The sequence below is a fragment of the Vespula vulgaris genome, chromosome 24 (genome assembly GCF_905475345.1).
Source record: "Vespula vulgaris chromosome 24, iyVesVulg1.1, whole genome shotgun sequence".
In the NCBI taxonomy this organism is placed as follows: Eukaryota; Metazoa; Arthropoda; class Insecta; order Hymenoptera; family Vespidae; genus Vespula; species Vespula vulgaris.
The window spans coordinates 2308214-2320000 of record NC_066609.1 but is presented as its reverse complement, the minus strand read 5'-3'; the positions used below and the strand labels follow the sequence as shown (position 1 = coordinate 2320000).

The following is an 11787-nucleotide window of genomic DNA, read 5'->3' as shown; positions in this document are numbered from 1 at the left end:
ACATACATTAAAAAGGAACATAATAGAAACGAAATCACATTACGGATGAGATAATACATAATATTAGAAATATAAAATAAATAAATAGTAACGAAAGGAAGAAAAATAAAAAAACAATTGTAATATTATTGCAGCGGCGTTTGCGGCTTTGCATTGGCGTATTTTGCGTATTGGCGATCAGCGATATGATGATAAATAACATATGAAAGAAATAAATTATACAGTAGCGTGAGAGAGACAGATATTGAGCGGACGTACAAAGAGAAAGAGAGAGAGAGAGAGAGAGAGAAATAGATAGATAGATAGATAGGTAGACAGACAGAGACAGACAGATAAATAAATAGATAAATAGATAGATAGATAGATAAATAGAAAAATAGAGAGAGAGATAGAGATAGAGATAGAAAAATTGCGAACCCGACAATAGACAAATACAACGGTTAGACATAAAAAAAGAAACGACAACGTATATGAACATAGCCAATAGCTGCCCAAAGAGAAACAACAACGGCACTTATACTTTTTCTGAAAACTTACTCGATCTTCTTCTCCGGCTGCCTTTGATTTTTCAATTTTTCGAATCGCGCCGCGTTGGTCGATCGGTCGACGATGATGATGGTAGTGGTAGTAGTTGGTGGTGGTATAGTTGGTAGTGATGGTTGGTGGTGATAGTTGTGGTTGATTTAATTGGTTGGTTGGTTGGTTGGTTGATTGATTGATTGATTGATTGGTTGGTTGGTTGGTTGGTTGGTTGGTTGGTTGGTTTTGTGTGTTGTATGTGGAGAGACGGGCGGAGAGAGAGAGAGAGAGAGATAGACAGTATGAGTGAGTGGATCAGATAGATAGATAGATAGATAGATAGATAGATAGATAGATAGATAGACAAAGAGAGAAAGAGAGAGAGACAGAGAGACAGAAAAACAAAGTGGAATAGAATATAAAGTAATAAAAAAAGAAAGAAAATTTAAAAAAAGAAAATATTAAATAAAAAAATCAAAATATAAGGAGAGAGAGAGAGAGAGAGAGAGAGAGAGAAAGAGAGAAAAAAAATGTCGGTGTCCGTTTCTTCTACGAACACCGCGTGTAAATAACTCTTATCGTGTACGCTATTCTAATCATGCTTTTTTAACTATACCATCTTCACGAATGAATGAAAGGGAGAACGAACGAGAAAGATGGACGGCCATTTTGTAAATTTTCGAATCGTTCTCGATCGATAAAACAGTTTGATGTATAGAAACGATAAGATTTTTAATAAACAATGTATGAACGATATCTAAATTTGTTATATATATATATATATATATATATATATATATATATATAGACGTAAGAATAGTAACTACGCGCCATCCGGTCGCCCTATTTTCGTGATGATGGTAGCTGGTCTGCTCTAATTTTAAAACGCCATTTCAAGAATGATCGCTCTGTCTTCGCGCACGCGTCCTAATAGTTTTCAAAATGATATTTAAATTTCGTTTCACGTCTGTCGAACGTCAAAGTGAACCATTCTTATTCGTTCGGTCTTTCTCGATGTTTCGTTTGTATGGATTTAAGAAAATTAAGAGAAACAGAGACAGGAGCAGAAACAGAAATAGAAATAAAAATACACAGAGAGAGAGAGAGAGAGAGAGAGAGAGAGAGAGAGAGAGAGAGAGAGAGAGAGAGAGAGAGAGAGAGAGAGAGAGAGAGAGAGAGAGAGAGAGAGACGTAGATAAATATGAAATTAACATTCGAACTACCGACAATATGTATATATACATTATTTCAATATATTAAGATATATATCAAATATGAAATGAATATTTATGAAAAAAATAAATATATAAAATTGATGATGTACTGCTACAATATGGAAATTAATTAAATATATCTGCTTTTTGAGAGAACACGAATGAAATAAAAACAAAACAAAACAAAAAAAAAGAAAAGAAAGAAAAAAATAAAAAAATAAGGCTAAGAAATGTTCATATAAAAATTCTCGAGAAAAATTGGGTCAGTATGAATGATCGATATGTTTGAAAAAAATATCTAATGTTAAACCATTATCCACCAACGCGCCATGTTAATTTTGGGCTACTACCTACTAGTAAAGTCTTAGACGATGACTCATTTGTATTTAACATCTAATGTTATCAAATAATAGACGATCTATTGCTCTAACTGATCCATTGAACTACATATGTATGTTATAATAAATGTAGGCGTAAATTGGTTGCGTTTCTAACGCGTTTGAAACATTCGATCATCAAACGTGATTGTTATATAGTCGTTCATTGCGTTAGTGTTATTATTGGCCGAACATTTCGTTATAAGTTGAAGAGAGAAAAAAAAGAAAAAAAAAAGAGAAGAAAGATGATAAAAATTGTATGATAAAAATGATCGAGTTAGACCGAACGAATAATTACGATTAATTTCGATTTTAATAGGTCGAACGAAAATTCTTGAAAATTCTTGGCCGAGCGAGCAGAAATTTTTCAAACACGTGTTTTTCGATCGATCCAACGCCAATGGGTATAAAATTCCAAAATGTACAGAAAAAAATAAAAAAGAAATAAAATAAAATAAATGAATAAACTAATTAATGAAAAAAAATATATATAGATAAAAATATACTAAAAATTCTATTATAAATGAATATCGAAAATTTCATTTATTCCCATGGACGTTTATCAAACTCTATCTTTTTTTTTTTTTTATTCCTTTTCGTAATATCTCACTATTTGTTTTTCGAAATCGACTGGATACGTTAGCTTTTCCATCAAAAAAAAAATTTTTTTTTTTTTTTCTTTTCGATTCGAATCTATTCTTTTTTTTTTTTTATTCGTATTGATAAAAGCACCACTTCGGTGCTTCCATATAGATAAACGAGTAGAACCCATTTAGTTTCCAAGCTGGAACTTACTTCCTGTAAAAGAGAAAATGGAAAAAACGTGCGTGTTAGAATATATATATTTTTTTTATTATTATTGGATATATTCGAACGTTTGATAAATTGTGAGAGAGAGAAAGAGAAAGACATAGATTAGACAATAGATAGACAGAGAGACAGAGAGAGAAAGAAAGAGAAAGACATAGATAATGATGATCAATAAAACAAAGACACTTACACTTCCTCGACCTCCTCCTCGCTGCTGTGAAACAGAAAAAAGGAAAAGTATTTTTGTTAGTCAATTGGATCGTATCTATCGAAGGGTCGAACAATTGGTTTATTGAGGGTTGATATTTGGGGTGGTATTGAATCTACGTTTATAATGTACGATATATAACAAGCTTTTATATTAAAGTTTCAAATGACAATTTTCTTTTTCTTTCTTTTTGGAACGTATTGGTTACATGTTACATTGAAAACGTTTTTCATTTACGAACGGTTTTACAGGTATTGATGTCATATCAAAAAATTTTTTTTGAATGATATAAAAAGTAAAAACGAACGAAAAAATAGGAGGAAGTAAAAGGAAAAAGAAAAAAGATTAATTCGTACGTTTACAAATTTTTGTTCGTAGATGAAACGTTTTCAGCATGCAATCGATACGACGAGTACGACGTGGGTAGACGGAAGCGAGGGTGGTTGAAATAAAAAAAAAATAAAAATTATTTGATTTTTAACGAAGTATCGATACACGCTAAAAATTGATTTCGAAAGTTTCACGTAATTGCATTTTATTTTATTTTACTTTATTTTATTTTAATACGAGCCTGCGTACTCGTTTTAAATTTACTATTTTTATCCATGATTCTTATATATATATTTTTTTTTTGATACACAAGGTAAATATCATGACCTAAGTATAATGAAAACTTGTTTCTAAATTTTATTTCAATTAATTTCATTTACTATCTCCTTTAATATCCACGATTGTATATTTTTTGTCGAAGTATTTATTGTGATACTTTTTTCTTTTCTTTTTCAAAGAAAGATATATCATATCGGCCTTATCGATTATTAATGTTAAAAATCAAAATAATGTTGTAAATTAAGAGGATTGAAAGAAAATTAAATTATCGTAATTACGTTCGGACAATTTTATAAAAAATTATATCCCGATTATCATGCACATTTAAAAGGATTTACAAAAAAAGAAACACCTCGATGGAAAGTGACTACTATTCATTCTTTAAGTTTAGTCAAGAAAAAAATGAACAAAACAGGGACAGAGTCAGGGGTTGGAAAGACGAAGGATGGATATGATTGTTGTTTCTCTCTCCTTAATAACAAATCAAATAAAGTGAAATACGATTAAAAAAATATATACATAAAAAAGAAACGACTGGCCAAGGAGGATAATGAGGAGCAGAAAAAAGTAACAAATAATCACGGTAGAATAATTAAGAGTTGATACGAGTAAATAAAGACACAAAGTGGTTGATACGAGTAAAAAAGAAACAAGGTAAGTGTAACATTTCTCTCTCCTAATAGTAATAAAAAGAAAAAAAATAGAGAGAGAGAGAGAAAATATACAAAAAAAGAAAGAAAGAAAGAAGATAACAAAGGGTTGAAAAGAAGGGTTGTTGCCTCCGAGGAAGAGGGAAGCAACACGATAAAATTTGGTGACACGGTGATTTCTTCTTTTTTATGACACATATAAACGATACACGAAGAGACAATGAAAACGAGAGAGAGTGAGAGAGAGGGTGAGAGGGTAAGAGGGTGAGAGGGTATAGGGATAAGGTAAGGTATAATCTTACGTTGGATTTTTTTTTTCATTTTCACGAACTCCGATCACGATTATCGTCGAGATATATAGCTCGTAAATACACACTCGTAATCTTCAGAGAATGGTGAGGGGTGCACGTGTATGTGTGCGTACGTGGGGGTGGTTGAAACGGGAGTCTCCGTCGAGATCCCAATTTTCATTTTTTTTTTTTGTTTTTTCTTTTCTTTTTGTTTGGTTGTGAAAGATTTTTATCGTAAGATAAAAAATCGCCGAGGCGAGATCCTGCAAAATTTGGCCAATTTAAACAAAGATCCGTACGATCGATGGATCCCTTTTTAATCGCTTTAATCTTATGGCGTCCCCTTCTTTTTTTTTCTCGAACACAAATTCTTCATCGACTTTTTAATGAGCCAACTATTATAAAAGCGGTATCTAATAATATATTATATATATATATATATATATATATATATAATTTTCTTTTTGTTTGATATCTGTGAAAGATCTTTTATTTTTGAAAATATTTAATTTGAAATTAATTAACAAAGCAAAGAAATATATAACTGACTAAGTGAATAAGTACTTACAAATATTTTCCAATAACTCAAATGATTATAAAATATATCGAACTATTATAATCGTCGGCTCATATTTATTAATAGTTTATAATCATATCAAATAAATATTACAAATATATATGTACGTTCTTTTTTTATTATTTAATTATTTTCGATCGACTTTTGATAAGAAGTCGCCGTGTGTAAGGAATTAATGTTTCTTTTTTTTTTTCTTCTTTTTTTTTTATACTTTTCAAGATTCGATTATAATATACTTCTCGTACGAATTCTTATCAAAAGTGTGAACGAAAGTTGCTGAAAAAAATTGTATCGTTCATATCATTTGAAAAGCTACTTGATAAGATAGCTTCTTATATATATATATATATGTATGTATGTATATACATATATAATTATATATACATATATACTTACGAGTATTGTTCCTCGTCGTCGGACATGTTTGCGGTTGGTTAAGGAACTGTAACACGAAAATATAAAGATTATATACAGACATATACATATACATATACATATACATATATATATATTCTATAAACAATAATTTATATTATTAATAAATAATTAATAAATATAATTAAATAAAATTAAATTCGAATAGTATCCCTCACGTGATTAATTTCATTATTCTTTCCATTTTTCTTTCTTTTCTTTTTTATACAATAAAATATCAATTCAATTAATACATTTATTATTAAAATATATATATATATATATATATATATATATATATATATCATTAATATAGGTATATTTATCTTTATTCATCCTAATCATTCACACTTGTTTCACTTGTTATTTATTTATATTTATTAATCCAAAAGAAAGATATATATCATTAATATAGATATATTTGTCTTCATTCACTTATTTATATTTATTAATCTAAAAAAAAGAAATGTTTCGATCAACATTTCTTTGTCTCCAAAAAAAAAAAAGAAACAAAAAAGAAAAAAAGAAAAAGAAATGAAAAACGAAGTAAATATCGCGAATCGAAACGAGGTCAATGATGCACCGACCTAAACGTAATTTGATATTCCGAAGGAAGAGAGAAAGAAAGAGAGAGGAAGACAGAGAAACAGAGAGACAGAAAGAGAGAAAAAGAGAGAGAGAGAGAGGGAGGGAGAGAGTTAGAGAGAGAGCAAAAGTGAGAAAGAGAGAGACATACTGCCAGTTTGCTAACCCTGGCCGCAAGCTCGGCCTCGCAAGCTCTATAAGGAGCCGGGTCCCTTCTCTTCCTCGTGGCTCTAATTTTAGAAAAGTGTTCTCTCTCTCTCTCTCTCTCTCTTTCTCTCTCTCACACACACACACATGCACTCCTAATACCGTTTCTTCTTCTCTAATTCAATATGGAGATCGCTTTGCTTGTCTCCTCGTTTTCTCTAACTTTTACATATACTTAAATTCTTTCGTTAGAGTCGAAAAAAGAATTAGAAAAAAAAAATACATAAAAATGTAAAAATATGTCCGAGGAAGATAAAAAAAAAAGAAAAAGTAACAAACTTGTTTGCTTTTTCGATCCCTAAGACGACGTCTCTTCGAGAAATTGACAAATATATTTGCAAGAAAGAAATGAAATATAGAAAGAAAATGGAAACGTAGGAGAAAGAGGCTGAGAAATATTTTCGATAGGATATACGAATGCACCCAGAAATGATAGAGAAAAAATACAAAAAAAAAAAAAAGAAAAAGAAAAAGGAATAGAAGAAAAAAGAAAGGGGATCAAGAAGATCACAAACACAGCGCACAGTTTTCGACGGGACCCAATCACTCGAGGAACTGATTAACTCGTTAACTGAAGCAATAGTAATAGTTATAGTAGTAGCAGTAGTAGTAGCACTAGTAATACTAGTAGTAAAGGTCGGTTTATGCGCGGACACAAAACTTTTTTTAAGTTGCAATCCCGATCGACAATTACGCAGGCGCGTAAATCGGTCACACTGTTTCTTAACTGAGATGCTAAATAAGTCCTCAGCACCCGCAATTTCAAACAGAACACGATATGCCCCTTGCAATAAAGATAGATTTTCTCTTTCCATTCTTTTTCATCTTTTTTCTTTTTTTTTTTTCCTCCTATTTTTCCTTCTCTCTCTCTCTCTTTCTCTCTTTCTTTCTTTCTTTATTTATTTATTATCTGAAAAGGATTTATCATGAATATTTTTTTGGCATCTAATTTTTTTTATATTTAACATTCATTATACCTTTCTCCGAAATGATTTTAAATCGTCAATGGATAATTAATTATCCGATTATTTGATTACTTAAATCGAAATACAGAAAGAAAAGGAGAGACAATTAGAGCGATATATTGATAATAGAAATGAGAAGCATGAAAGACGTATATACGTTAATATCAAAATATATATAATATAAAATTAGAGTTTTTTCATCGTAGACACCCTCGTATAATCATATACAAAAAAAAGAGAGAGAGAGAGAGAGAGAGAGAACGCATAAAATATAAACGCACAAAAATACGCACACACAAAGAGAGGTAAAAAAGAAAGAAAAAAAAGAAAAAAAAACAATAATAATAAAAATAAAAATAAAAAAAAGAAAGAAAGAAAGAAATAGATAATAAATGAATTATATTCCAATGAACTTACATTCGAGTGATGTCAATGTATGTGGTAATGTATGTGAAGAGAGATGTGTAGGTGGGTGGGTGTGTGTACGTGGCAACGAGAGGGTTGCCTCGGTGCCCCAGCCGATTGAGAGATGCTTTTTATTAAACGACACACACACACACACAAGAGAGAAAGAAAAAGACAAAGAAAGAGAGAGAATGATAGAGAAAGAGAGAGAACGAGCGAGCGAGCTAACGAAGAACGAGCTTTTGGCCGATGGAATGTCGAGTCCGCGATAGCTCGAGCGGCTCTGAACTCCGGACTGTTCGATCTGAGAACGTTCTCTGAGTGGTACCAAAACTCTATCGTTAGCTGGTACTACTCCTTCTTCCTCTTCTTCTTCTTCTTCTTCTTCTTCTTCTTCTTCTTCTTCTTCTTCTTCTTCTTCTTCTACTACTACTACTACTTCTTCTGCTGCTACTGCTGCTGGTTCTTCTTCTTCTCTTCTTTGATCCTTAATTCTCGTTCGTTACTATTAATAGAAAGGAGATCTACGTCCGTGGAGCTCGAACGTGATACGATCCTGGCCGACGATACTATTTTCGTCGAATGTACGTTCTTTTTTATTCCACCGTCGAACGAATAACCGGCTGCTCTCTGGCAGAAACCTCGCCCCCGCGGTTTCTTCCTAACCAATTTCTAAACTAAATTCTATCTGTCTCTCTCTTTCTCTCTCTCTTTCTTTATATATATGTGTTTGTGTGTGTATGTGTATTTCTAAAATGGTTTTCTAAAATCATTTGATTTAAAGCTGATACTATAATATCATAGACGAATGATTCGGTTTCTGTATTTAAATATGGAGATTTGATATTTAATCATGGAAATTTGTTGGTTATTCGATGATAACAAAAGAGGATTATTTTGAGAGTCACGATCAAAGTCACTTTGAGAAATTTATTTCGTTAGATTTTCTCTTACATAATGTAACTCGAACGACTCTATCATTTTCGAGTCTCTCTTTCTCTTTCTCTCTTTTGCATGTGTCTGTTAAAATCTCTTGTGTTTAGAAAAACTTGTCTTTGATCGTGCATATCTCTAACCGCATTTTACATATATATATATATATATATATATATATATATATATATATATGCGAAGCTAGTATTAATGTTATCCAATTTGCGTCATCGTCAATAATCTACATTCTCCTACTTTCTTTTTCTTCGTGGAAAATAACTTGTCCTCTCAATGTTTTCGTGATTCCTCGACAAATATAAAAAAAAAAAAAAATAAAAGAAATAATAAAAAAGAAAAGAAAAGAAAATAGCTCGTCGTTAAGATAGTCGTCTTAACTCGCGACGAACGTGTAACGTAGCAACGATGAAATAGGAGTCGAGATCAAGTTAATGTGGATTAGTGATCCTCGAGGATTCTGGTCGAAGGGTGTGGAGTGAAGAGAAAGCTTTCTATGCTCGATGGAGAAGGAGACAATCTTATCAAAGATGAACGTAAAGCCTGCTTCCTTGCTTGCTTGCTTGCTTGCTAAAGTTCTAAATCTTCGAACGCGTTGATCAACGTTTTGAAGTCCACACTGGGGCCTCCTTATATGGTGAGCCTTGTGGACGAGAGAGGGCGCAACAACGTCCGAGTATAAAGTTCCGCGTAAGCGTCTACTTAATATCAGACATCGTCAAGACGTCAACTCGTTTATATCGTTAATTTTCAAAGATTAAAATCTTCATTCGGGTAACAGCGTTTTTTTTGTAAAGAATAATAGATCCTTCGATTATTCTGACTTTTCCTACAACATTAGTAGAAAGTGTTCTGTTAAATTTATAAATACAATTTAACTTATTGTTATTATTATTATAGAAAATCGTCAAAGTTACTTCTGTGTCTTTTAACTATGTACATATATTAGATATGTAGAATCAAAATCATGATTTTATAATGTTTGGTACTATCGGCTTTTTGAAAGGTCTGTTTCTTCCACCAAAACGAAGTTGACCGGATTCTTTCTTACCGCCAAAGCCACCTCCTAAATAGGACATAGATATTTTAAGAGCTTTTAAGATATATTTATTGTATGAGTATTGGATTATTCTTTCGAACGTATATACCTAATCTTCTAGGTTTCCAACCCTTCATAATACGACTGCATTCGAAGTCTACAAAAATTTGATATCCTTTCAGCGTCGCGTCAGAACAACGTCTTACTACTCTTTTAGCTTCGTCTACGTTTCTCATTTCTACAAAACCATAACCTTGTGAAAGACCAGTAACTATATCTACTATAACTTTTGCTGATATAACTTCTCCGTATCTAGAAAAAAACTATATACGATAGAAGATTAATTTTCTTCGACGACTTTAAAACCACTCAAAGAAATATTTACCTCTTTTAAATCTTGCTTGGTTATCTTCGGTCCAAATCTAGCTACGTACAACGTTCTTTCAGGCTTAGATTTCAAACCATGAGGAGGTTCATAATGAGCTTGCATAGCTCGACTTACAGCTTTGTCGTGAGGCTCCGTATCGGTTCCATCGATACTACCAGCTTTTAAAGGATCGTATTCTATCGCATAAGGTGACCAATTTTGCAGAGATTGTTCCTTTTAGAAACATATTTTTCATATTTATTAATATTTCAAACATAATTAATCTTATTATATTCCAAAATTCTAACCTAACACATCTTTACAAAAAGAAACTAAGAACGTAAAATACTCGACTTAAATATCACTTATATATTTCGTACGATTAACCAAACAATATCGTAAAATTTTTTAAACAAACAATTAACTAACCATTACAAATTATTGTTAATTTATTTCGATAAACACTTTATAAACGTTACTTTCGAGAAGAAAGAAATGAACGCGCAAATGCACTGCCATCTATACGACTCAATCGAAAATATTATTTGAAATATACAATTTAATTTTAATTAGAGATAAATTTGCGATAATGACTGTAAATTCTATTAATTAAAATGTATTTATTAAACTCAATTAATTAAATTTTATTTTATTTTCGCGCTCGATAAATCTTTCTACGTTATAAAATATCTTTCATTATTACACAACAGACAATTGTTTCTCGTAGTCGATTCGAGGTCGTGTAACCACGCGATTCAAATGAGAGATACATTTCGTCTCTCATCGATTAAATAATAACTTATATTTATAATATATAGAAATAGAATGGATGAAAGGTAAATACGTATTATTACTTTTTGTATAAACGATCTACATACATGATATTTGATATGGACGTGACAATTGTATAAACTCGTAGCATTTTCATTTTCGTACAGTGTTGCATTAAAAGAATTTATTTAAAGACACAACAGGTGCATTCTACACGTACAGATATTTACATAATCCTACTTTTAATCGTCTATTAAACTTCGTAAATCATTCGGCTATTTTACTCGTGCCAATATCGTTTTAACAATTACGAAATAAATCACAAAACCGGGGATGATAAATCGCTGTATCGGAAATTATTTCATTTATATTAGAGCCATTTAATATATAAATACACATTTCTTTATCATAAAAAATACGCATTTCTTTTTTGTTTGTAACGAAATAAATTTCATTCTTAAAGTGAAAAATAAGAGAAAAAGGAAAGAAAGAACGCCGCGAACTTTTCAAATGGCACTTTGGTATATTCTTTGACTCTAAATAAAAAAGAAAAAAAAATCCTACTTAGTTAAGAAATTATTTAATAATATTTTCTAAATATTACAAATGTAATACTAATACTCGTTCGATCTATGCGATCTACAAAAAACAAAAAAAAAATAAAACGAAAACAAAAACGAATTACACTAGTGCAATTCTTTCAAAAAATTATCTTTCTCGCTTTGGTCGTTATTCAGTTTTCTTTTTTTTTTTTTTTAAACATCAACAAAGATGAAATAATAAGAAAGTTTGTTTCGAAAAATGATCTCACATCGATTCTAATTAAATTAAT

At 30.9% G+C, this 11787-nt stretch overlaps 2 protein-coding genes across 9 annotated transcripts in view; both read right to left on the bottom strand.

Annotated features, from left to right (window-relative positions):
• The window catches only part of LOC127072090 (troponin T, skeletal muscle), a 64315-nt gene that overhangs the window by 13349 nt on the left and 39179 nt on the right, over window positions 1-11787 (bottom strand). Inside the window, exons 1-4 of one of the 8 annotated variants that reach the window (XM_051012206.1) lie at window positions 7843-8814; window positions 5651-5696; window positions 3111-3134; window positions 538-558 (exon numbers count right to left, since the gene is read on the bottom strand). The exons of 1 other annotated variant lie outside the window; for it this stretch is intronic. In XM_051012206.1, the coding sequence (XP_050868163.1) occupies window positions 538-558; window positions 3111-3134; window positions 5651-5676 (71 nt within the window). In that variant the 5' untranslated portion in view covers window positions 5677-5696; window positions 7843-8814. Of the gene's footprint in view, window positions 1-537; window positions 559-3110; window positions 3135-5650; window positions 5697-7842; window positions 8815-11787 lie in introns of those variants that run through there. 6 more of the 8 variants (XM_051012211.1, XM_051012207.1, XM_051012204.1 and 3 more) reach the window with 6 other exon arrangements.
• Window positions 9649-10734, bottom strand: LOC127072096 (U11/U12 small nuclear ribonucleoprotein 35 kDa protein-like). Its single transcript, XM_051012224.1, has 4 exons — window positions 10614-10734; window positions 10203-10418; window positions 9927-10140; window positions 9649-9844 (listed from the first exon to the last, which is right to left on the bottom strand). The coding sequence occupies exons 1-4, from the start codon at window positions 10614-10616 to the stop codon at window positions 9744-9746; spliced, it is 534 nt and encodes a 177-aa protein (XP_050868181.1). The 5' UTR covers window positions 10617-10734; the 3' UTR covers window positions 9649-9743.